The sequence below is a fragment of the Battus philenor genome, unplaced genomic scaffold (assembly GCF_028537555.1).
Source record: "Battus philenor isolate CCGP_79_NKW_IND1 unplaced genomic scaffold, ilBatPhil1.0.hap1 SCAF_1, whole genome shotgun sequence".
Taxonomy (NCBI): Eukaryota; Metazoa; Arthropoda; class Insecta; order Lepidoptera; family Papilionidae; genus Battus; species Battus philenor.
Genome location: NW_027181661.1, coordinates 87,320 through 114,634, shown reverse-complemented (window position 1 = coordinate 114,634; position 27,315 = coordinate 87,320). Strand labels below are relative to the sequence as shown.

The window sequence follows — 27,315 nt, the reverse complement described above, 5'->3', positions numbered from 1 at the left end:
GCTGCGGCGCGGCAAGTGGTCGCGGCCTGATGCACGGCGCACAGTGCGTTCATCAGAGTGATGCTATTGTGATGAAAAAAGAAAAACTAATAAAAAACGTAGATTAAAATTATCATCATTTGATTCGTAGGCCATCCATTGCTGCACACGAGCATCCCACATTACATACAAACAAGAATTCTAAGATTGAAATCATTTATTTTTAGAATTGTACACCTAACGAAATAAATATAATAAACAAACGGAACAGGCAATGGAGCCAACGCGGCAACAGTTGTATGTGTAAGTATTGCGTTGGGTCGTAGCGCTGCGACAGTGGATCAGTGATTACGATATTGCAACTGTACGTATAGGGGAAGAAAACCTGACTAGCAAAGTTGAAAAATTTGTGACGTCACGTGCTGCGTGTTGTGCGGCCCCATGTCGGGCTCTTTGTGTGCGACTTGAAATTGTAACGTTTGTGCTACCGTGAACCCGGCAGCGGAAATATAGCTTGGCGCTTTGAACATCAAACAGCTAAAGCTGCACAAACCGCGCCGCTGTCCGGGTGAACGGGCGCTCCAACTGATCTCAATGAAATATGCCGATACGTGTTTAATGCTTTGTCATAAGGTAATAAAAATGAAAAAGTTACACTTATAATCAAATCTATTTATTAAAATTTGTTCGGAAGGTGCAGCTCCCAGTTACCGGGACTCGCTTACTAGACGCGCTCGCAGCGACCGCGCCAACTGCAACAGCTCTAGTTAGCGAATGTACCAGCTCAGCGAACGAAGGCTCGCTGTGTACATTATTAAAAAACAAACAACAATACGGTAATGATGTTTATGTACAAAATTATAAAAACAATAAAAGTCTACGGTACATATACAAAGTTATGTTACAAAGGTAACTGCTCATTGTTCGCTTTCGGCCGCGAAGGAGTACACGTGGGCATAGCACTTATTATGTCGGGGATTTCTCTTCCAGGCGCCCGCTTCTCGTGTTGCCGGAGTCCTCGCGCGGCCTGCGTAGCTTATATAATGTTTAGTGAGCCTTTTTCAAGGGCGGCAGCCCGTGCATCTCCTCGCAGGTGGAGTTGTGCCATGGGCTGTTGTGGCCGTAATGCGCCCACTGCCGGATCGCGTTGTACAGGTTGGAGCCGGGGCTCGCCGTCGACTGCACGTCCTTCGCACCAAGGACCACGTAGTTTGGATCCAGGAAGCCCAGCTTCACGCCTTCTTCTAGAAGCATCATGGTCCTCTTGATCTGCAGATCAGTGACGCGCGTGTGCGAGGGAAGCTCCTCCCTGTAGTCCCCTGCGAAAGTAAATAAGACAGTGTGGTGTGGACGCCGTGATTGGATAACTTAAATATTCTGTTTATATAACCGGGGCCGGATGGTTTTGTGCTAACGGCCGTCTTGTGTAGGGCTGGGACTGTCGGAGCGACCCCTGCAGGTTCGTCTCTGAGCTGGCGCGCAGCACCATCCGATCCACACGCCATTGAGCCCACATGTGGGTATACTTAGAATTTTGTTTCAAAAAACTCAGCAGCCCCGCTACGAATGGAGTTGCCGCGTTGGTTTCAACATCCTTATTGGCGATAAGAGAAATTACATTAAATTTAGTTGGTCCTCGAGGCTCTCAAATGAGATTAAACAAAAGTTTAATCGCGCACGATCAGCACGCGCTAGCGGTCGGTTTGGTTTAGGTCGTACAGCTGTACGAGCACGCTTAGCCGCGACTTGTAAGCATTGAAATAGTTCCTAGAAAGTTAATCTCACAGTGACCAGCTGCAGGCAGAGTTGTGAACGCAGCGGCAAACTAATGGCGTGACTGGGCCGTTATAATATTTAATGCGAACTGCGTCCGGAGGAAGATGCCTTCGTGCTGCTGTCGACTGCGGACAGGCTGAGCGGCGGCCGGTCCACGCGCGTGCGACGAAGCGTAACCTCCGCAATCAGTGGTCAGCAGAAACAACACAATAATTCATATAAACTATTTTTTGCGTATATAATTGTGGTTAATGTATCAAAACGTCTTAGTTACGTACGGAAGTAACGCCTGTGAAACCGAAATGAAAAATTAGCTGGTGGAAAGGATAATGAAAAATATTCTATGTTAAAGTAACGGCTCAAATAGCGGAGGTGACTGGTCATAGGACAAAGATAACTTGGCCCTTCGACCAAGTCGCCCCTGCGCTTTGTTGTTGACGTCACGTTGGGCACATCGGCGCAGGATTAACTTCATCTATGGAGTTTTGTATGGTCGCAGTGGCACGGAGAAGTATACCGATGAAGCCGATGCCCACGGAGCAGCGGTTGTAGCCCAGCGTGTGCGCGCCCACGATGTGCCAGCCCCGGCCCTCGTACACGCGGCCGTCGTTGCCGATTATGAAGTTATACCTGCCAGGAAGTAACATCGACTTAAGAGCGGCCCCTCATCTGCAAATATACAAAGCATAAGTAATTCGTCACTCACGGAATGTCGTAATGGTAGGACTTGATGAACCATCCCTGCAAGTTCCTGAGCTCGGCCGCACAGAGGACGAACCGCGTGCACACCTGGCTCACCGTGTGCTGGATGATGACCAGCTTAAGAGGGTCATATAGCGCCGTCGTGCCGTTGTTGTCGAAAGGCTGCGCGAGCCACATTTCCCGCGAGATTCTCCATTCGTGCGGCGCTGCGGTGAGAAAACGTTAAGAGCTTTGGTCAGCAGACGAACGTGGCCGAAAGACTAGGTCATTGCTTATTAAAGCGGTTACACGAGCTACAAATGCCGACTGTGCCGTCCCCGCCCGCCCCGGTGCTGGGAATTTTGGTCGCCATACACCTTGATCCTAAAGCGACAGGAACCTTATACTACCATATTTACTATTTTTTTCCTTGTTTAATTTCCTAGTTTCTTTATTAAATTATTTTAGTACTAAGTCTTAACATCATTCTAAAGAAATCTGAATTTGATTATTATAATTATTCATGCACCTATCTATATCTAGTTAAATTTAGCCCTATTTTATATAAAATTAACTTAGCTTTCTATCGTACTCGTATATATTATTTTCTTATCTATCTATTTCTAACTTTTCAATTTATAAATATACAAACTTCACCAGCGACGCCTGATGATCAGCGTGTGGAGTCGTATTTCCGTCTGGAAATCTCTTGCTATCGTTCCTGTTCTATGAAAAACGAGAAGGGACTTTCCGAGTCTTTCCTCGTAGGTAATCTCCGGCAACCCGCTAAAATTTAGATCTTGACGGGTTGCTGGCGATCTAAATAGATCTTCCCCATCTCTGTCTCCAAGTCGCCCCTACGCCGCCCATACTTCGGACAGCCCAACAACAAGTGTGGCGGCTCCTTCTCCATCTCGGGATGGCACACGCTGGCCGGGCTACCCTTCAGCTGGAGTCGGTGCGGGTACGAAGAGCCCGATGAGCATCTGAGTTTGAAACAGTGTGATCGGACAGTTGCTCATCAGCTTGTAGGCCACCCGAACGCCAGGCAGGAACGCCTTCGTTACTTTCGCGATTTCGCTCTCCGTGTAACGTTTCTGTCAGACCTTCAGTGTCCACTTAGCGTGCGAAGGGCTATCCGAAGTCAAGCGAAGATCTTGAGTTGCTAAGGATCTCATCTGACATCCGGCATTTTCAGAATGTCACAGACAGCCTTTGAGATAGCGCTCGTTTCAGCCCGGGAGACGGAGCAGTAGTTCTCAAGTGTGAGTTTCACTACAACCAACCTCCTAGCCTCTCCGCAAGTATTAGATGCCGCCGCCACCCGTCTCTTAGATTTTGCTACCATCTGTAAACTTATTGACGGTCTATTGAGACCAATATGCCATCAATTGCACATACCCCAGTACTGGTGGAGACTAGCAACTTAGCGGGCTCGCAGATCCAAAGGTAATATTCACGCGAAGATCGTCTCATCATTAAAGACCTTCCAGGCGCTCCGTAGCCGGAACTAACAACCGCGAATATGTGTATATATATATATATATATATATATATATATATATATATATATATATATACGGATATAGAATTGGCAGAAGCCTCGAATGTTCCCACAATATCGAGCACCACTACATACACGGCTATCTTCTTCGACCTGACCCGGACACGATTGTCGTAGAGGGCATCTTCAATGCTTCGTTGTGAAACTATTTCAAACTATCTTGGATTTAAAGTGAGCAGTACATGCCACTTAACCCGACGTACCACCTCACTCATCACTGATAAGACAGACTTATAGGTCGGTGAGACTGAGGATCGTGGTAGTCGAATTTTCCAGGCTTCGGTAGAATTACCACCGCTGCTCTTACCATGATGTGGGAAAATGGCTCGAAGCTAAGCACCCGGCAGAGAGTTGTTCGTCAACTAATATCGAGGCAGCGCATATATTCAGTGTGAGCGCATCGGGTTTGTGCTAGGTACAAAGTAAAAAAATTCTAGGCCATACACAGCAAGGGCTTGAATAGCGTTTTTTGGTTGGAAGAGTTTCACTCTTCACGCGATCTTATTTCTGTGCTTGATGCTTGCCAGAGGAGTTTATAAAAATGCTTAATATTAAGACCATGCTTTCCACAATGTGGCCAAGTCCTGATTTGCTTTGACCACATCACTAGCAGGCAACCCGATGACATTGACAGACCACTCGTTGTACTTAAAGTAGACGATAAGAGACATCGTGAGCAGTGATCTACCCGCTGGTCTGATCAAGTCAAGTCAAGCTGGACTCTCCGTCAGCGTTGCCTTGAGGAAAGCAGACGCCCGTAATAGTAAGTTTCAGTTGTTTTCCAGTTGTAAAGCAAAGATATTAAACTTTTAACAAAACGTGTCCGTGTCGACCCGATGTTTTTGACCGGTATATGTACTACTTGCGAGAACTGAGCGGCCCAACACGTTAACACCGCCGATTGCCCCGGGATTAAGGAAAGTCAGACGAATTAATAGACGCCGAGAACGGAAACTTTGCGAGTGACGTTCCATTTGGCGCGAACTTGTGTTGCCTTATATGAACACTTAACTGCTTATATTAAGTTTTGTTGTTCTGTAGGTTCGTTGCCACTAGTTCATTCAAATTTTCTATTTCCTATGATGACACTCCTAAAAACTATTCAAAGGTCGAAGTAATATTGCGAATAAAAATATTATGAGACTGGTTTTACATTTCGTGCGTAGTTTAATTCAAAACCACGTATAATTTGAATTATTATTAAACAAATTCTTATTGTTGAACGAAGAATGTGTTTTTGTAAAAACAAAGTTTGTTTTTTTTTTAAATCGACTTACTTCATTATCTTATCGAATATCGCAAATGAGTTAAGTCGATAGCGTTTATATTTCAACAACATGCACAATTATCGCATAATAAAGAGAAATTTGCTAGAACTAAAATCGGGTATTTCCTACGCTTCAAAAATTAGTATTCGCTGCGGCGGCGAGGGGGCGGCGAGGGGGCGGTGAAGCGATGACCTTGACACAGGATTACGCCGTCTACGTTCGGTATCTGCTGTCGGACGTGTTGTTTGTTATTATTAACAATATTTGAGTGCGGCGGCGTCACGGCGGCGTCACGGCCGCGGCTCGGGCTCGTCGTCGCCGGTCGCGTTTTTGCGAGACGCCAAGTTCTATGTGGGCTTTGTGCAAACATAAAACGAACGGCCGATTGGTAATCGCGAACTATGCCGTGATACCGTATTCATTTCATCCGTCGAATACACGTTGCATTAACACTACTAACGTACTTAGATTAAAGTGTCAAACGTTGTGAGCCACGAATAGTATAAAAAGTATTTCCCTGAGTTGGATGATATTGTATTGGCCGTAAAGCGAACATCTGTGACTGTGACCGATGTCGCGAGTGGACGCTCGCGCCGTGTTAATAGGTTATCTGCACCAGCCCCTGCGACGCGACGACACGCCGCAACTAAACTGGGACAGATTAAACTCACTTCCCATAAGCACTTATCGCAATTGAGCGAAATTAGTCATTAGCGGGGAAAGCAGTAGTTACCGAGCCCGGGAAAACCCCGGCTTTGGGGCTGGCGGCGCTCTGGACACGCGGACGTGAAACGCGTTCGGCCTGAAAACCTTGCTCGGAGCTCCTGCTTCGCAGTACCTCTGCACGTTCGCGAAACAAACCTAATTCTTTATCGACGTCATGTTTTATTAACGGCACTATTACTTTTCCGAATTTCGTATATATTGTAAAAATATTTTCATCAATTATTTTGACGACACAGACAAAGTGTCGCAACAAATTGGTTACAGCATCTTTGTGTTTACTCTCTGTACATAACACATTCGCGCTCGCAATAGGTTACTAAATTTGTTAGTCATATTTTTAAATCATAACTGTACCTATCGCTACCCAGAGCAAGACGTACAGTTTAATAAAATTGTGGGTAAAGAAGATTAATGTATCCGCCGCACTTTGCGGTACCTGTGTTGTCGAGTTGCTAACCAGCGAGTCCCGGTCCGCGACACGCGTCAAGCGAAAGCAGGTATATAAACATAAGGGTACCTTTCTCTACTTCTAAAGTTTTTTATTCCTTCTATCTTACTATATTTGCATTTTGTTGTAATGATAGGTACAGTTGTCAATTTCCTTTGTAATAATTGCAAGCCATAGGTAGAAGCGGCAAGGTTTTCCCCGGTGAGAGGGTAATGACGTCATTGTCTCATTATACTCATGTATCTAACTAGATACGTTTCGAGCTCTCCATTAAAACTGTTTGCAGCGGCCGTAGTGCGTCACGGTACGGTCGACGACTGCGTCACAGGCGGCGGTCGGTGCGTCGTCGACGGCCACACCGTCGCATCGACTCTCTCGATGCCTGTTACAGGACCGGTGGCTCTCTTGTGGTAGCGGTGTTCTTAATCTATGACTTGCGGATAATTTTGATGGCACACGAGCATCATTTTATGAAGCGGATACTGGTCGCAGTCCATCTTTGTTAACACGGATAGATGCTGTTTGGCGTTTACAGCTTACAGGCCAAAAACCTAAATCTTTTTACACTAGCACTCTCGTGGTCCGCCTGTGGACAACGCGCGGGCCGTGCTCGTTTTTATTGATCCGGACCTACTATTGTCCCCTACATTGATGCCTGCTAGTCAATAATAACGGAATACCACGACATTATAAGAAAGGTTTGCGAAAGTGATAGAAAACCAGTATGAGTCCGTTTTGGACTCGCTTCAGAAAGGACGCGCCCGCGTAGCATTCTTTTAATTTGTAGGTTGCCCTTGTGGGAGGGGGGGGGGGATAGATTAATTCGACTTCCGTTTCTATCGAATCGAGCTCTCTTCTGGCAGTGTTATGTATACGAGTGGCCACCGTAACTCAGTGATATTAAATATTTTTGAATGAGCAGCCCTGAATAAAGATTACGGCTTCCCCGTTTTTACCGTACACTTTACAAAGGAGGCTATATAAAGACTTGTAGTTTTGTTTATTTTGGGTAACCGTATCCAGTATGTGAATATGAGGAAATATTACAATTGTAAACTACAACTAATATTTTTTTCGGTTAAAGTTTTAACAACTGAAGAGTACCGTTTGAACTTATTAAAAAATTTAATTACTATATCTAATTTTAATTTTACATAAATAGTACCATTACCTTTTGACCAGTTGCTCGCTGTTCAAGGGTCTGCGTTTGACATTGACCACTGTTGTAAGTGATTCAAAGTGAAATGGGAACGAACACTCACCGACATCCGTGATGTCATCGTGCGTATCCTTGGCGCGTACCGTGAAGTAGACGATGAGGCCGACGCACACGAGCAGCAAGACCAACGCCGCCGCGCACGAGAGCCGCTCCGCGCGCGAGCTGTTCCTCACGATGTGCCACATGTACACCGGGAATGGCATGTCTGCGAACACACGCCGCCCGACGCGCTGTACTATTTGAATCCATTACAAGTAAACAAACCGACGACAATGCACGGAAAGCCTCCCAGATCATCAGTAGAGCCGAGAGCGAGGTTCGAAACTGCGATGTCACGATGCGTTGATAACATGTGATATTTGTGTCGAGGCCCAGCGGTTCTAAGATGGCAATGGGCTGCCAGCGGCTTTTCGGTTTGAGAGGTCACCGGGCTCTCAGATCGCTTGGGTAGACTCTCCGCGAATGAGCTGGCTCAGAAGGCCGCGATAGGCGACCCCTCTATTATGCATGACATTTTTGCATTGTTTAGGGCGAAATGAAAGCGAATAACCAAACAAGCATCCCCGCCCGACCTTTACATAGTTTTGGTTGCCTTACTGTAATAATACTTTAGTGCCAAACCAAAACGATTTACTTCGCGTCTGTATTTTATTTAATAAGAACAGCGATGCCATTCCGGAGGTAATGTTACTGGTACCAGTGTACGTACTGTATATATACCTCTCGCGAACAATATGAGTCAAGGCAAAGGACTCACATTCAGGAACGCTCCTAATTCCTCCCTCTTTATTGTGATGTATAATTTTTTATACATTGAACAGAAAAGAATTGACTCAATGATAAACCTAACAGCCGCGTCGGTGCCGTCGGTCAGCGCGCGGGTGTATATCTCGGGGGTAGGAGCGATGTGCTAGCGGTTTGTCGTTACCTTTTGGCAGAGCACCATTTAAATTTGAAACCAACACATCAAATCCGAACCAAGTGATATATATTATAGTATAATGGTTGTAATATAATGGAAATCGGTGTTACACGCGGCCAGGGACGCGGGCTGCTGGTAGCGGTGTAAACGACGTCGATCGCGCCTCGCCGTCCGGTCGATGACCTGAACCGCACAAATATATAAAGACAACAGTGCTTTGTTAATGTAATGTTATTGTTGTTGTTGAGACGAGCATTCGGCACTCTGCCGGCCAACTAATGAATTTTGTGTTCACCTTGCAACATTCAAGTCCACGACGTCGAGGTCTTGCGGGCCGATAGAGTCTGCAAAATAGATTGAGCTAACATTCGCCTGTCGACCCCTTTTCTTTAAATAAGCTACGATTATTACAAGCGTTTCCGAGTATCGTGCGGTAACAGTCGGGTTATTTGGGAGCGGGCGGCGAGCGCGCAAGACGCCTCTTATCACGGCGCGACGCCCGGATAACGGCGTTCTTTGAATCTAATCTAACAATAATATTTTCAGTTGCCGTACAATAAATTCCTCTGACAGATAAGTGCTGGTCGCGCGACTCACTTGCACCGGGGGACAGGCCAGTCGCTACGATACGGCACTAGACTCATCTGTGCCAACACAAAGCACCTACCGTATAAAGTCAATTGCAAACTGATGCCGGAGAGAGTGAGGGTGCCGTAGTAAATTCGCGCGGGGGTGCGCATGTGTAAATTTGTATTGTCATTATCGGCTTCACGTCCCGACAGGCCGCTAACACATGTGGACGCGTCGGTTGTGTGCGCGGGCACGCGTGTGTGCGCGCGTGCGCGAGTGTGCGTACGTAAAACCTGTGTTTTAATTAACGTTTATCTTTAAATTTACAAACACGCTCTACGTCGATGTAAAAGTAAATGCGAAATGATATTTGTGCTCGGTTACGCTGCCAGTGAGCGAACGTGCCGCAGCGAGGTGTTTCAGAAAAACCCAGTCGATTAGTCAGCTGTGCATAATTTTTTTTACAGCGTTTTTAAGCTTCACTTTAACTGTCGTTCTAGATACGTTCATCCCCAGTGATGGCTTCCTATTAAGTTCTATAAACGTGTCGGCCGAGCCTTCTGTAGCCTGTCATGTCTCTACAGATATTAATAATTACATATAGGATTAATGACCGAGGGGAGGATTATTAACCCACACACATGTAATACATATATACGTGACATTATTATTTAGGAAAATTCATGCAACCATTAGGTCTAAAAATAGCTTAGTTTACACAACCAAAACAAAAAAGTAGAAAGTCAAGAAAATCTTGTGTGAAAAAAAAAACAAAATTCTAAAAAAATTGTATAAATATGTGTTACCGCTGAAGCGTTTCGATTGAATGTCGCAATTAGCGCAGCGCAATTAAAAGCATGTGGAAGAGGGTTTCGTGTCCAACGAGAGCCGCGCCTCACTCTGAGACGTTCCTAAGTTTTGGAACTGGTTAAAGCCGAAGCTCGTGATACAAATCGGACAATACAATGAAAAACAATTTAAATAATAGGAAATAAAACACATCGACATATTTACATGTAATTCTATTGTTAATTTAAATTTAATTCATACGCCGCCGCATCTGCAGACAATGTTAAGCTTTTCAGAAGTCTACTGCACGCGTCTCGATATATACATCTTAATCTAGCAATAGCACGTACTTCCTAAACACACAAATCACACATCGAAATACAATAGTTCTCCATAGTTCACTTCAACAGACTGTCTGTCTCGCACAACAACGTAATACGAGTCGATAACGTAAAACGTACTGTCCATAATTCATATGAGTACAAATAAGACTGATTCTTGTATATTTAAATACGTAAGTTGAAAGTATATGCAATAAAGCGGCCAGAGTCCGCGCGTGCGACCGCGTCTTTAGGGTCGAGAGAGCGACCGGCTGCATGGGGCGCAGACGAGGCCGGTGGTTCTTTCTCCGCCGCGTCTGTCTTGGGGCGCGGGCCCTTCGCCGCCATTGATCTAGCCTTCTAGCGAGACAACAGGCAACTCAATATCTCACAAATGTAAAGGACGCGGGTAATCTTTATAGAAAGCAGCGGTGATCGCTACCTGCTGCTGAGGCAGCCGCGCAAATTGAAGGAGTTCCAATGCGCGAAGTGGTTCATCTCGTGCACGACGAGCCTCCCCGGGGAGACAGTCTCGGGCTGCAACTGGCACTGCGCGTACAGCGTGTAGTCTGGCGTCAGCACGTGCTCGTCCACTAGCACCTTGAGCAGTGCGTTTACGTGCTCGAACTGCGCGCGCACCGGTACGTCCGTCTGGTAGTTGCCCATGAACATGATCGTGATGCTCTTCACGTTCCACGATCTCACCATGGCACCGAAAACGTTGGCGCCGCGGCCCTCGAAAACCAGCCCATTACCGCCTACCAGGAAGTTGGGTCCGATGTCGTCCATGCCTCGTTGCAGGTGGTCCCGCTGTATTTCCAGCATTTGCTCTATGCACGAGTACCTCTGATTGCAATAGTTTGCGGCCGAGTGCCCAATAATGACGTAGGGCACGGGCAGGTTTAGGAAGTCTATGCTGTAGGGCGGCATGGCCTGCCAGTCGCCACGGCGCAGGTACCACGGCTCCTTTAGACCTGGCCAAAATAAACTCATTTCATCATTCCTATTCATAGCAACGCGCCGCCGCCTCCGATAACTAGGGGAAATGGACAAACACCTGCCCAGTCTGCGACGGCTCGTTATTACGTTTAGCGTCGGAGCAGGGAAGCAATCTTCAATAAGGATATTATTGTCAAAGAATTGACAAAGCCATAAAGAAGAAAAAGATAGTTAATTAGTATTTAATTTTTTGCCGTTAAGTTGTGAGTGCGATAATAGACTTTATGTACGTGAATACGACATCAGAAAAGTGGGGCCTTGTTGGCATACGGACGGCCAGGAATAACTTGGTGAAAGTGCGTAAACAATTACCTATGTCGAGACGCGTCTCTTGCTTAGAGAGGGCGACGTAGATGAGGTAGATGGCAAGGCCGGAGGCGACAAGGAAGGCCCAGCACACAAACACCGCCACGCTGCAGCGCAAGCGGCGCGCGCGCTCTGCCGACACCAGCTCCAGACCCAGAAACCGGCCTGGAATACGACAAGCGAACGCTCACACCTGTCCGACCCATTCTCTAGTATAACATTAGTCCTTGGAGAGTATTGAAACGGTGCCTGCTTTTCTTACCTTTACGAAATACAACCAAATGCCAATTCATTATCAGTACAAATTTGCAGGGGGTGCGCTTACGCTTTGAACACGGGTGTCGGCGGCGAGCAGGCTTGTCATAACATTTTCACTGGCACTCTTTCAGTGAGGTTAGGTAAATAAGGCATTCATTTTGTAGATCACTTTGTAAACAAAGGCAATCGGTAACGCTTGAAGCCGATGTTCGCTAGTACAAACACGATACGTACAAAGAATCGTTGTCCCGCTCACAAATGGGTGCAAATGTACCACTAGTACTTAAGGTTCCGAAAGCACCGGACTCTGGAAGGCTCAAGGCCGCTTCCTGACGTTTCATATAATATCCCAGTATTGTCATGTTTGTTAGAGAAAGCGCGATAGCAAACAGCGGGACGTAACGGACGAATGCACCGCGCCTCGGCAGACTGACTAACACGTGGGGACACAATTACTAGTTGCCACGACCGCTTCCGTATGTATTCGAGTGCACCTGGATGTTAGTGTCCCGCGTGTGCTTACAATGCTCCCGAATCTTAGTTTTTTGAATTGAACTTCCGTTATTCTGAGCGTGGATTAAGTATTAAGTTTAACTTAACCCACGCTTGACTTGAGGTTCCTCTATATTTCAATTTCGATTTTATTTCATAAAACTCTTGATAGGAAATAACTCTGTACCAAAGTACTCAACATTTAATCGTCTGTGTGATGCAAGCTAGAAGTGTTATAAATGACCTCGAGGTGATAAAACTATTATATAGAATTGTTGAACGAGCTTCTGTACACCCCCCCCCCCCAGTACTGTAGTAATTCAATCTCATATTTTTAAATAAAACCAAGGACTCCAAAAGAAGAACAGTCACTTGAAAAGCCGATTGACTGAAAGGCCAGTTGGACAAATAGTTGAAGTCTAGTTGGTAATGCAAATAAAGCGATAAAAGGCTGTTGACCAGTTTCGCAACATCTGCTCTGTAGTAGTCACCACCCCGCCGGGGCCCGCACGAATATATAAAGTTCCTGGTAATCAAGGGTCAATAAAACAAGCGCTCTTTCTAGGGGAATACTAGAGGGTTATACATATAAACACTGTCCGCAAGATGCCGCCACTGTGCGCAATTGGCTAGTATAGGTACATAGTTAAAGTGCATTGTAAACAGCATTCGCAACTCAAGAACATCGATTGCAGTTGAAATATTTCGTGATATCGAAGGTTCAAAGTCCGCGCGGGACTTTACGCTTGACGCTCTTTACGACTTTTAGTTTTAATTGTCAACAGCAACGTGACTTGCCATAGCTCAGTCGAAGCATCCGAACGACGCGGGTAGTGCACGCGCCGGACCTCCGAGATGAAATAAGCAACGATTCCATTATCTAGACTCGCGCTCCGGCTACGTTAATTCCATTTATGTGAAACATTACACCTCCACACGGGCCGTGACGCTCTCGTTGAATCAATAAATAATTCGCATAATTACACAAGATAGTTCATAAGTAAAATAAAATGTATCGGAGTGCAAGTGTTGCATCCAAAGCAGGGGCGGCCCGCGGTCGCGGCGCGAGAGGCGGCTCTTGTCCTGTCCTCGGCCGCATTCAGGAGTGCTGTCAGAAGTGGCTCGATAAGCGAAACCTTTTCAGTTCATCGCATCGGGGACAAGTGTACACCACACCGGCTTGTGAATTGTGACGCGCGAATGGCGCATACAATCCGCGCTGCGTTCGCCAGTCACACCGAGCCGCGCTCGACACTCTGTCGCCGTCGTCCAGCAGCTTGACAGTGGCGTTACTTTGTGATGTTGTTACAAGTTACAAAAGTTTTTCTGTTTTTGTTATACTGATTGTAGGGTCTCGGCAGTTAGTTTCGTAAATTTCATAACATTTTGATTGATATGTAGCAGCCCATCGCAGAGTAGCTCCTCTACAATCCGCCCCGGGCGCCGTGCCCGGCGCTATCCGGCTTCTGTTATCAACAGCTCGCGCAAACTAAGATCTTATTACAATATACTAAGCCCAATTCCAATAGTGATCCCGGTTATTCGGCGGCTCTTATCGTTACAAATGCTGTGCCCGGCGCACACGTGTGTTGTGCGAGCACAGTTCTATCCGCTAGCAAGTTACTCTGAGATAAATGAACAGTTGTTGACATCGTTTCGATCTAAGAGGAGACCACATGCGGCAGGCATGACATTTTAAAACGCAACCGTCTACCGGCGCTCTTTAAGCGGGTGACGGATCGCATTAGCTATGTGCATTCAGAGAAAAACTTGCAGCAGACCTTCGTTTTATATATCTTGCAAGGCTAATGCGCGATGCAAAAAAATGGGTTTGTACCGACGGAGCAAATGAAAGGGTTCCTCAACGTCCCGAGCGCGCGGTGACGCGTGACAGCTGAGCTGGGGGGACAGTCCGCCTATCTACGCAACTTTTCCCGCTTGAGCTCGATCGGTTTAGCAATAATGACGCCACAAATGTAAGTGCATGAAACAAATAAGATTAGTTATTTTATTAGCGCGATAAGAAGAACTGTGAAGGTGTGGGTCTGCATAAAGGAATTGCTAATTTATTTTCGTTATCGCGGTTAATCAGACATCGGAGGTATTAATGCGTTTCGAGACGGCTGATAACGCGCGCCCGGCGCAAAGCGCCCGCCCGCGAACTGCCCGAGCCAAAGTCGAGGAGCGAGACCCACACCGCCCGTATCCAACTCCATCTCCATCTCACTGCACGACGACAAGCATGCATCCCCGCAGCGGCCGCCGCCCAGCCTCCCACTCTTTACACACGCGCACGAACACAATGCACAACGATCGCAAGGAGATCAGCGCACAGCTACGTTGCACACGCATGACCAGGATAATGCTCCACCCAGTCACTCGTAAACCTTTATTGTATATTATTTATTTATGAATTCCGCGAAACTTGTAATGTTTACTGTCGCGTCAGGTGTCCTCGCGTCGTGCGCCGCGCTCGGACGTGTGCGGACAATGGTGCGGGTGCAAAGGTAGTTACCTTTGCACGGCAGCTACTCGAAACGCAGTTAGAGCGCAGCGCCACGCTGTTTATACGCGCTGTTATGTTTTGCTTCTAACCAAAAATAATACAATAAATGTTTAGGAGTGATAAGCTTCCTGGGTATTAATTCAGTTTGAGGAATTAATGCTAAGATCAGAATTAGAACGCCCGCAGCAAGTGAAGCAGATGACGCCAGCAGCTTACAGAGGAATGGTGCGAGTCTGCGCGAGACGGCGTCGATAGCGGTCGGCGCCGACTTCTCGACAGCACTCGCACATGCGCATACATGTTTACGTAAACACACGCAGGCCGCGGCCAGGCGAGACAAAGTTACAGAGCTCGCCGGGCCCTCGCTCTCGGCAACAGGAATATCGAGCGACTAATAGTGACGACCGTCCTCACCTTTGACCACCTCCGTATTTTGCAGATTTTGCGTGACCGAGATGAACTTGGGGCCGATGTGCACGCGCGAGGATTTGGTGATGCTCAGGTTGGCGACGGTGGGAGGCGCGGTGGAGGCGGCCAGGCTCTGCCCGTCCACCAGCACCACGTCGGAGTTGGCGCTACTGCGGCCGGGCGCATCGCCCGTCTGCTCCTCGCCTTGAGTCCACATCGCTAGCATCGGCTAACTGCGATCGGGGCTGTGCACCGCGCGGGCTCCGCTGCGAACTTTCGTTGTTTTCGTCGGTAAATCTGCGCACGACCGTCGGTCTCCGCGACGCACTGTGCAATGATAAACGCGGCCGGCTGACTCACACCACGCGAACCGTCTTCGCTGTGTCGCTGTGTGGCGGCTCGCAGATAAGCCGTCGGCGCGAGTGAAAAGGATGGCGGTAATCTGCCTCGCTTCCGTCTCGTTCGCGGGTGCCGAACGATGGCTCCGAGTCGTCGTTGCTCACACGCGCTGGGACCTACTCTACGCCGGGAACACATTGTTCAATCGATGGCCATTTATTGTCGTCTCCGAGTGTCGCGCACCGCCTCCCGCGTCACACTGCAGCATTGCAATATATAAATAATGTTCAATGTTTACGCTCTGCGTTGCGCGGCAATAAATGCGGTTTATTTTTATTTTTAGCGGCTTGCTTATATCGAACTACTGGTACCTCGAGGTACTTAAACAAGCCTTCAGCTCGTTATACAGCTTATGTATATGTATAAGTTGGTGCATAAGTGGCCAAAATGGACGTTTGTTGGAATCGACCACTTAGTAACAGTCTGAGCCTGCTGAGTCTTATTCGATGGCAAGCGTCGCACTCTGCCCGTAACGATGTGACGTCACGTAGGCCGTCGCTCACCACCCAGATCCGCAGTCGACAATCATAGGCTGCACACGGTCGACATATCACTAACGGCTTCGACTGCCCGGGGGAAGTCCCACAGAATGGAACCCAGTAACGATCTGCTGGGTTTTTTTTTAAACTTTTGTCTTAAGCTGAAATCGATTAACAATCACTTACCTAAGATAATTCCAAGGAAGCTAAGCCGAGAAGTCCAGGTCAACGGCTAGCTCCTGTGCATTAGGTCGAGCAATGTTTTTCGATTAAAAAAGTTTTCGGGCAACTAACGAGTAGGCGCTTGTTATTGGAATTTTGACGAACAGTGGGTGGTGGGTCCGTCACTCGGCGCTATTTTTAAGCTTTTGCTCCGACATCAAGCAGAGCAGTGAATTTTCTTCACGTTTCCGTGTAAGCCTAGTGCTAGAGGGCACCTAGCCAACAGAAAAAAACAGCTTTCTCTCGCTTGTCAAAAGGACTTCTTGAGTAATCACAGCTTACAGAGACACAGACATTTTGAGAAATCCTCTCTCTCTAAATTCCCAAGTAATTAATTATATCTCTTTCAATCCTAACCGCCTGCTCTTTCATATTTTGTTCTATGTCATTAATACCTAGTTTGTTGTATAAACAGAGTTTAAGTTAAAACCGTCAAGAGCCCGCCTAGCAACCCAAGCAACACAATCTTTCTAATAACTAAGAAGCATTTGCCAGTATTTATTTATTTTTTGTCTAGGACGAGTTTATGGATTCCAATTCTGTTGATCATATAAGGGAGGATTTAAGCCTCTCAACAATTAGGTTATCAGTTTCAGCGTCAATCGAAATATGATTCCAAGCAAAAGTGTGCAGGTTTATGCACAACTTGGGCTCGGGAACAAGGTGGGGTGGAAAGGTTTTCGACCTGCAACCACGAGCTGGTTGCGTGAGTAGACCCAGCCAGGCGGATCGATGACACATGCAAGGTTACGGGAAGTCGGTGGATGCAGGCAGCTCAAGACTGACCATCGTGGCGATCTTTGCAGGGTGACTGTATCCAGCAGGGGGCGTCCATCGACTGACATCATTATGATGATGAGTCAACGAGCATCGTCCGTCCTCCGTCTTACAAAACCATAATTTTTCACTACCCACTGTCAGTTTCTTCACCTTTTTGTAGATCTGATCATTGTCTGGTGAAATGTGCCATCCTCCCCTCTAAGCTAAAGAAAGTCGACGGATAAGGTAAGAATAAAAGAAATTGAGAAGTATAACAGTGAGTGAAGAAAAAAGATGAAAAATCTGAAAAACTTATTTGTAAACAAAGACCCTAATTCCAACTAATTAGGGATACAAGAGGCCTCCAATAGCGGGAGCCACAAAAAATAAGAAAGTCGACAAGTATGGCGTTTCAAACCAACAGATTGTGATGCGATGCTTTCGTTCTTTTCATATTGTCCATGGCAACTTGTTTGCTTTTCTTTCAGCGATCCGTAACCGTCCGTGCACGGAATCGAGACGGGTGTATTTCTTCAATCAATGGAACATTTTGATCCATTGCTCTCTTGCTACAGTTCGGTAAAGCTCACTCATGAGCCGAATTTGAAATGCGCTGTGGCGCAAAACACGCAGCTTATTCAGCCCAGGTTGGTGCTCAAACCTCCAAAGCAAAGTACACTCACGGAGAGAATAAAGCTGTCCAATCAAATCTCCAAAAAATCAAATGTCCAAAAGACCTTTGTCGCCCATATCAGCCGCACAGGGATTAAACCTGCTTCATGTCTTACAGGTTGCTGCCTGACGGTTCATTCGCTGAAAGTACGAAAGAAAAGGCAAATTTGTTTGCCCAACTCTTCGCCAAAAATTCTTTTTTCAGATGCGGCTGATACAATACATCTAGGCAGCTTGTAGGCGTGAAATGCGCCAAAGAAAGGAACTGATGCCGACCCTTCTTACTAACGCTGTATCACAATCGCGTCCATACTGCGTAAGACAACGATGTGTACTGAATAGCAGAGTCCTGGCATGCCTCGAAGCCAATAACCTTCTTAATGATCGACTATATGGATTTCACCAAAACCGGTCTACTGGAGACCTTTTTGCGTATGCCACTTATATCTGGAGTGAAGCTATCAGAAACCGTGAAGCACTTGCCAGTATTGCAAAAGCTTTTGGTAGAGTCTGGCATGGCAGCCTGATCAGCAAGCTTCCTTCATATGGCTTACCCTCTGACATGTGTGCGTGAAACATTAAACTATACGGATGTATATATATATATATATATACAGCCTTCAAGTCAAGAGTAAATAGGTTTCTTTTAGGCGAGCATGTACCATCGTGGATCCCGTCATCGCTTAACATCCTCATGACAGAGTTTAAATGCTTGGCATAATTAGAATGCTACGCTTTGCCGTAGCATCGGCGTTAGCGACGTAAAAACGGAACAGATTAGAGTCTACAACCGTACAGATGCTCTAGCGGCTCGACGTGGACGTGCCCAACGTGAGCCTTAGCCACAAACAGCGGGAACACTACCAGACCGCTGAACGATGCGCCTGCGCCGCGCCGCACGGCTTGGGCCGCGACGCACACGGTTCTTAGTTTTTTCGCTCTATCTTCCGGGGTCGTATTAGTGTCATCTTGGATGCTCAAGTAAATTATTCAAAAGATGCAGTTACAATACCATCTGACGAGTTTCATTTCCCATATCCAAGAAAACCCAAAAGCCACAGTAAAGAACGCACAGAAATTTTATGCTTGAGCTTTGAAACTCTTTGCAGGTGTAACTTATTTTTGCGAGCCAAACGTACTCTGGCCTGGGGATCCTCTTCGATCGACCACGGCTACTATTCGGATTTAAGTAATATATCCTCATAAAACTTATACAAAGCTACTGTAAATGAAACATATTACTATTTACATTAATATTTTTAAACCGGTCGGATTTTTTATAAGATTATTTTTAAATATTAAAATATCTTTACATTGTTTCAATCATATTCTACAATTGTACTCTTTCAAACAATATAGCTTACTATTCGTAGTTTGTTTTGATATTGATTAATTTTAGTTCCTCTCTCTTTCTCTGTTTCATAAATTAAAACTGTACTGTGTTTTTGTAAAATTTATATAAAAATGAAAGGATTCTAAGTTATTTTTTTAATTATGATAGTTGTATAATATGTGTAAAGTTACATCAAATTAAGTAATTGAGTTTTTTCATACAATTGTGTGGTTGGCGTGCCACAGTGGTAGTTATATAATGCTTTCGTTATTTTATTTTAAGTTCAGTTGATAGCAACAGTCGATCCACATATTGCGATAACTTATTCCAGATGCGTCAACCGTAGTCCGAGGTGTTTCTGTTGATTTGAACATGGTAGTGTCTCACTGTTTGCAGCGTTTAGTTTAAATTGACTCATCAAATTAACTATAAATGTAACAAAGAACTCTTAGGCATCGAGTCCACAGACAGCTTCGCCTGTCTCTTCTGAAAGGCAGAATTGATTTGAGAGCTTTTGATGATTTGAGGTTACTATATATATATGCCTCAATGGTAATTATAGATTTCGTCGTCTGGATGGCCAGAGATCTGCAGAACTCCAGAATCTAGAAATAAATGTTATTTAACAAAGTCCGGCGTTTGACTCAGGTCCTTTTAATAATATTTATCAGATGAAAAAAGATGAGGAAAGTCGCGGAACTCTTATTGGCGCACAATACCTTGAAGAACGGACGCAGACGCCCCAGCTGGGAGTGCGGCACAGGCAGGCTGTCGCCCGGCGCGCGTTTACAAATGGACGTTTCAAAGGTGCCCGCGAGGGTCGAACACTGACTTGGTCGGTTGCCACTGTCGGCTCGCGGCGACATTGTTTTGTTCAAGACATTAAAGTGAAGTTGACTAATAGTGTCCGTCGACGTCTCTCGTGCTGGCGGGAAGTAGAGTGACCTGTGTGAGTTGTGCTTAAAAACAAATGCTTTGTGCGGCCGCGAGCCGCGCGCCACGCGATCCCTTCTGTTGTTCCTCCGAGGTCACACTCTGCGGTAAGCAGATTGCGATGCGTTGCCATTTGAAACTTAAATATGAGCGCATACGGCTCAGTGTGCATTGCCAGCGGGCCTGTTGCAACTGCACCTCTTTTTTCTTTGTTTCTCTTTGTTGCTGCTCTGCACGGCGCTCGTTGCGGATAACTTGTTGTATTTTCATAACTTTATCGTATATGCACGATGCATTTATATTTCAAGTTAAGTTATTTATTTTATTAAATACATGAGCTTGTTGCTTGATTACTTACTTACTGTGCTTGCTTTCGGGGCCAAATCATATTGTAGCCTATAATTGACACACACAAATGTACAAGAAACATTATTGACGAGCGCAACTTAATTGCTTTGGTTTTAAATAAATACATATTTAACTTAAGAACATACATTTATTTATAAAGGCTGTAAGTACATAATTTCTCTGGCATCAATCAGCAGTTTCGACTTGCTCTTGTTTTAACGTATAAACTATAAAAGTATTTACACAGCCACAGTCCCAGTATGAAAGGCAACTGTTTGAGCGTCGATCCGTCATCGGCGGTCATATTCGTTCTCCACTAATTTATTTAATAAAATATAGGCATGTACATAGTGTCTCTTATGATTTAACGAGTATATTTACTCTTACTCTATTTCGATATGTATTGTACTCGTTATCTATAATCTCTGCGCTACTCTGCGCTGCCTGGCAGCCGGGTGTATAATGCGTGAAACACTGTGATTATCCCGACAATTTAGAATCCATAACACTACCTCTCCGTCTCATTTTGCACTCTTCCCCGGAGTGTGATGTGGAGCAACATCGAGAGACTGAGAAATGAACCGAGTTCACGATGTTTTTGTCGCAAAAATTAACATCCGCTCCACACGCTCAGTGAAATACCCGCTATTAGAAATCACTGCTAATTCTACTAAACTGACCTTGTCGCTATTATTGTCCCAAAATGACTAACCGTTGTAAAGACCTTGAGCTGCCTGGTTTTCCGATTTCGTGATTGCAGGGGGCTACAACATTGTACTTCTGTCGCAAACAAAAGAGCTAGTGAGTAGTGTAGCCACAGAGTTATGCCGTCACGGCAGCAGGTTAGCGTCGCACCTAAACTCGGTATCGTCAGGTACAGATGTCGATTTACGCGGCTAATTTCCAAGCTCGGGGACAGATGTTGTTTACGCCTAATATTCTTAAAGGATAGTAGTAGATCAGCGAGAGCATACCGCTTGACAACCCAAATGGCGGCCCCCACTCGGAGCGCATCGCACCTGTGTGCAAGAGACGCAGCGGCGGCGACGCGCGCGTGTGCGTTGCGCCAGTTCGGCGAGTGCACCGCGAGGCCAGCAAATGCAGCCGAGCGCGCGCTCGTCCAGGGCGGGTCACCAATAAAACACAAAGTCGACCAAACAATTTTTATTTTTATATTTATATTCAAAGGTAAAATAATAACATGGTGTTGCTACACTGCGCGAAACGTAGGCCATCTCAAAAGTACATTTCTTATGTTACGCCTTACGCATTACACTTATGTCTATATTCATTTAATTTACACTATAATAATAATATTTGCTTACATTTTTACAAACTAAACGTTAATTATCACGTGGTTATGTTGTCCTGGCGGCGGCGCGCGTTGCCGCACGTTGCGGGCGCGTGCGGCGTCGGACGCGGGTTAAGTACTTTATTTTCTAACGTTTACCTAACCATCGCGGTCCGGACGCGTCCGGGCGCATCCCGCTGCGTCGCCGCCGCCTCACCTCCGCGTGTGACACAGCGACGAGTGAATGTATAAATAAAAGGTATATTTATAGCCTTACAGTTAATACATTTATTTGATCTAATATTCCTAATATAGAAAAGAATTCGCCGCCGTCCTATATCTTTTCACGTAGCCCGACCGAGCGGCCTGCATCGCGCGTACACGCGGGTATATAGCAATAATACGCTTAGCACGGCGCGGCACGGCGCGGCGCTTCTAAACTGTTTCTAAACAACATCTCATTGAGTGGATTTCTGTTCAACGGGTGAATGAGTTACGGTAAGTATACAGAAGGCACGACCGACTGATTCCACCCGGTTTTTTCTGTTAAAAATACATAAAACTAAAAACAAAAATATTACGTACACTTGGAGTTAACACAAATGAACAGTTTTCATATAAATTTATAGATGTATAGACGCGAAACAACCTTTGGAGTGTGGAACAAACAAGTATTAGTAACGCGAAATTGTAAAGGTGCGCGTCCAGCGCGCGGGGCCGCGCAAACGCGACACAATGGCCGCAATTAGCGCGCTTTGTGTCGCGTGCGCACGGCCGCCGGCGCGGCTGAGCCCGCCCGCGGTGCCCGTCGCGGTGCCCGCCGCGGTGCCCGCCGCGGTGCCCGCCGCCACAGCGCCGGCCGCCGAATGCGCGACACTAAAGGATGTCGCACCGTGCCACTTGAAACGTCCGGAGCGGAGTCCCGCGCCCGTCCCGCGCCCGTCCCCCGCCTGCTTGTACCTAGTGAATGTTGGAGATCGCAACTTCGTCTCGGTGCGCTCGTTTGTGCGTGAGGGGTCGTGTGTATGGCAAAGGTGCAGTCCGGGGGCGCCGGCCGCTCACAGGTAGGTGATGATGATGTCGTTGTCGATGTCGTCCTGCTCGTCGTCCTCCTCGGGCGGTTGTGCGGCTGCCGCCACCGGGTCTTCGGCCACCGCCTTTAGCCGCAGCGCCTACGCAGGCCATGTTATACATTAGAACGGACAGACAGAAACATAGAAAAACAATGAACCCCTCCCAGCCTTCGAAACTTCGGGAATAAACAAACGTACCTTTCTCTTGTGCAATATCTCGACGATGCCGTAGCCGACGAAGCCGATGAGCAGCACTACCATCATCACGTAGAGCTTCATCCGCGCGCACAGGTGTGTGGAGTACGCGTAGGCGACCACGAAGCCTACACTCTCCCACAGCCGATAGTTGGAGAAGGCCGCCTCCTTGTTGCGCCGGAACAGCACGCCGTACAGCCCTGCAACCGGACACGCGACGCTCAGTTTCGGAGCACGCAACGCCAAGTCGCAAACAAAGAGCAGGGAGACTTTCCGGCGTCGCAAAGCGCACTCCGGTCGGTATTGTTCACAGGTCATTGTCATTGCCGCGGGCGCACGGAGCCGTGCGAGGCCGCTAAAGGCGACGTTGCGACGCAAGTTTAAACAGAATTCTGCTAACAACGGATCGTACTCTTTCAAGTGAGGAGTCAAGAACCCCACAAGAGCTCATTCTCGGGCGCTCGGCCGAACAATTGTGTGTATCGAGCGGCGAGAAGTCAATAACTTGCCAGTCGGGGACAAAAACGCGACGCGGATAAGCGCGCCGAACATTTTCTTTCGCTATTTACCTCTATAACGGCACGCTTCTACTATTAGCGGGCCGATATAACAATTAGGTATCAAATAGCGCAGCCAGTGGCAGGCTAACCAAAACGAGCACCGCACACGGAGACCAACCAACGAGGGTCGAAGTCGTCCGCGCGGATGTGAGGACAAGGAGACGCACCATCCAGCCGCCCGGAGGAGGAGCAAAAGAAGGAAAGAAAGAGGAAAAACTTTCCATCCACGTTTGTTTATTTGTCCACGGTTCAGTCACAGTTGTCTATCTCTGTTGACTCAAGTGCGCGGCGCTATTGTACTTGTGTTTGCGCGCGCGTCCTAGGAGCCACGGCACGGTTGTCGTATCGGTGCGGCGATAGCGGTGTGTGCGCACGCGGCGGGGCGCGGAGGGGCGCGGGGGGGAGCGCGACGGGCGGGCCTGCCGCACAAAGAAACAAAGTGCGGCCGGTGCCGCCGGTGCTGCTGTCTAAAGTACTGGGAATGTAGAGGTCGTCCGTGCGATCTCGTTCTAAACACCGATGTTGTTTACTAACCACGACATTCCCGCCGTTCTATCGGCGGGTACCCTCGCTCATAAGGTAAAACACAAATTTATAATTCGGAACTATCGGAGAGGAGAGCAGTAATGAGAAACCTTATATAGGAAAGCAGCAGCGAATTGCTGCAGAGAGTCATGTTTCTACGGACATATTTCTAAACTGCAGGTAGCCTCCAACAACCACGTCACGGGCCACGGGCACGTTTGTCACTCAAAACTATCGAGATTGCTTCGGAAGTCACTTAGATAATAAGTCAAGTTAAAGTTCTGCTGTCGAAACATAATTACTTCATAAGTTTCATTATCGTCTGCTGCTGCCGCGGGCTGACGGCCGCGTGCACTGCGCTCGAGTGTCACGCGGCCCGAACGTGAACGTGCGAGCATTAGCTAAATATTTATTGCGCGAGGGTCAGCTGTGGACCAACAGGGCGGCGGTTGGCCATCTGTTACTGAGAACGAGTGAGTATCGGCAGCGCACGGGTGCGCGTTTCATTGAGCGCGGCCCTTCGGCAATGACGAGTCGGTCAGAACTGCACATACGAAGCGATTGTAAAACGTCTGCTTCACGCAAATAGCGGAGTTACATATTAAGCGGAAGATTATCATGTGTGTCGGGCTCCGCGCGCCAACCAAGCGACCGTCTGGTAGCGCTCGCCGCGACGGCTTTTGCGCCGCAGGTCGCGCGGGGGTTTTCCGCTTAGTCTCACTCAATCTCTGCCTCGTCTTTAGTTCCACGCAAAAAAACCGAAGCGTTATTGTCCGTGAGTTCTGACGAAGTCTATGCCTCTGCTAATGACCGTAGTTAAATTATTTCCCGCGTAGTTTTTACACGATGAGACAGGTAGGTACGCGGACTGTGCACGATGACAGCGTACATTTATAAGAACTGCAAAATGATCGCTGTCAAAAAACGCGCCTGTGCTTACTCTTCTTCGTTGGAAAATATCGGCGCGGTGCGTATTGAGAGTCGTTTGTAAGTCAATTTAATCGTCATCCTGACGTCCGACGCTGCAGCTCGGTACGCTGTTATGGTTGCTCACCTTGAACTACGACATATGGTCATATTCAGTAAATCCTCTTTCTGTTCTAATTTTTTTTAATTTTCTTTCAATCCTCTTCCTCAGTTTGCGCAACACTCACATTAGTTACTCAGTCTACTCTACTGTTCTGTGCCCCCACACTTCCCGAGCTCCAGACGCTTGTCGCCGTTAACGGTGAGTATTCAAGGCAGAGAGAGAATCTTTGGTATCAGTTGCGGGAGGGAAAAAGTGATGAAAAAAAAAGTAATTTGTTTGTGTGGCAGTGAGTATGCTCCATGCTATTCAGGATTCCGGCGATCTGGTCTGCGCGGGCATTGCCGATGTGGCCGTAGTATTCGTCCAAACGGGCTAATTGTACGACTTGGTCTCTTATCACGAAATCAGACCGACAGTAAATGATCAGGAATGCCGAGGTCATGACATTGGTATTCTTAAAACTTAATCTACGACCATATAATGCCCCGGTACGAGGCAATGAGTTGGGCACTGCAGCAAGGGACACCGTTGCGCCGATCGAACATATCGCAGGACATGCCGAACACGCAGCGGGTTTGCGGCAAGGACTCTAGTCAAAATTATTTAATTATTATTTATTCCAATTTCGGACCACGAAGCGAGCGGGCCAATCGCGCCCGCCCGCCCGGCCGGAACGCATCCAAGCCTAGCGCGACGGATTAACGCCGCTTCCCACGCTCCCCACGAAATTGCCCACGCGAACAATACCGCATAGTTGGCCGTCACCTTCACGATCCGTTACACTAATGTGCCTTTGATATCCGCGATACGCTCGCTTCGTACGAGCCCGCCGCGCGCCCCGCGGCCTCCGCTCTGCCGGTAAGCGACTCCGAAACGCGAAACAATCAAAGCCAAACAAAAATGACTAAAGCAAAAACAAGATGTTTTTAACTAAGCCGGCAAACGTCGGCCGAAGCTCTCGCAAAAAATTATGTTAATTTGAAAAATACTCACGTACACAAATAAGCGCTTCCAACTAAATAACAAGACGCAGAGCGACGCGGTTTGTGCCCGCCCGCCCGTCCGCTGTCCGCGCCTCTCGTGCCGCTCGTGCCGCTCGTGCACTTTAGTTGACAATTAATGCTAAAGCTTCACCGTCGGTTGGGCTATGTTTTTCGCGTAGGTGACCAATTTAAAACAATATTTACCCAAGCGCTGTCGTACGAGTCCCTGGTGCTTTTATTTTTTTTTTAAATACCGCCCAGTCAACCGAAGCCACAATACTTGCGACGTATCAATATCGATTCGACGTACCCGGGACAGATAGCTGGGGACATTCAAATTTGTTACCAAGCTCTTCAGATGTTATTACAATTTTCAAAGAACAGATTCTCTCGAATAGAATAATTGTGAAGCGAGTTCATTTGCCCCTCGGGCAGAACATGTCTTAGGTGCGGTGAGATATTTCCTCGCGGGAGAAGCGCATTTTACTAACAACATTAACAACATAATTTTAAATAACATTACTTAATTGTCAATAAATGCAAAATGTAATGTGTTGATAAAGATATAATGTAATGTGTTTACGAATTGTAATCTAGAAGATCTTGTTCTGTGAAATAATATGCAACGTCTGCCTTCCTTGCCCGTCTATACAGCGATGAGCATATGAACGTTTCATAAATTTTCGGTGTGCCAATCTTAGATGGTGCAAGTGAATTGTTAACGTGTTGCTCCAGTATGAAGCACGGATTCCCGTCGTGGTCCGGTGTCGGGCAGCCGCTCATTCGACCGATCTCCCACGGAACCTCTGCCGCTGAGTGCTTACACGTTTGGCAATAGTTTTGAGATCCGTGCTCGATGTGTCCGCTCAGAGGTGGCATATAGAAGAGATTAAGTTTTAAGAGCAGTCGTAATAGAAAGTTACTGCAGTGCATTGGGAGAAACCGTAGCGAAGTATCGAAGTAAAGACGATGAGCCACAAATTATCCGAGAGGAGAGTAACAGACAAATGTAAGAATTGAGGGATACAGCATTAAGCAGCATCATCGGCACTGCTGTGCACCATAGGCGGTGGGGCGTGGGGCGCCACCAGCACCGTCTGCAACGACCGCAACGTCGTCAAGACGCGAGCGCATCTCAGCGGTTAGCGCTCGCAAATGTTAAAGAGCAGAGTGGGATTTGCAACACTTTCGCGGGACTTTTGCGGCCGGTATCTCAGTTTGTAAAACATGAGATCACGCTTAGAATGAAATGTAGCATTATATGTACGTGGAGAAAGAAACT

The 27,315-nt window shown here is 47.0% G+C and overlaps 2 protein-coding genes across 3 annotated transcripts in view; both read right to left on the bottom strand.

Annotated features, from left to right (window-relative positions):
- Nucleotides 1–642: 642 nt before the first annotated feature.
- On the bottom strand, nt 643–15,607 carry LOC137922621 (uncharacterized). The gene is made up of 9 exons (XM_068765643.1): nt 15,238–15,607; nt 11,574–11,732; nt 10,705–11,236; nt 10,457–10,622; nt 9,251–9,446; nt 7,705–7,866; nt 2,462–2,663; nt 2,273–2,385; nt 643–1,298 (listed from the first exon to the last, which is right to left on the bottom strand). Exons 1-9 carry the CDS (start codon nt 15,455–15,457, stop codon nt 1,027–1,029), a joined length of 2,022 nt encoding a protein of 673 aa, XP_068621744.1. The 5' UTR covers nt 15,458–15,607; the 3' UTR covers nt 643–1,026.
- A 5,918-nt stretch (nt 15,608–21,525) lies between these two features.
- Nucleotides 21,526–27,315, bottom strand: part of LOC137921498 (UNC93-like protein) — a 33,542-nt gene continuing 27,752 nt past the window's right edge. For both annotated transcript variants that reach the window (XM_068764286.1, XM_068764277.1), the window contains 2 exons: nt 22,939–23,135; nt 21,526–22,839 (listed from right to left, as the gene is read on the bottom strand). In XM_068764286.1, coding sequence (XP_068620387.1) covers nt 22,726–22,839; nt 22,939–23,135 — 311 coding nt within the window. In that variant the 3' untranslated portion in view covers nt 21,526–22,725. The remainder of the gene's footprint in view (nt 22,840–22,938; nt 23,136–27,315) is intronic.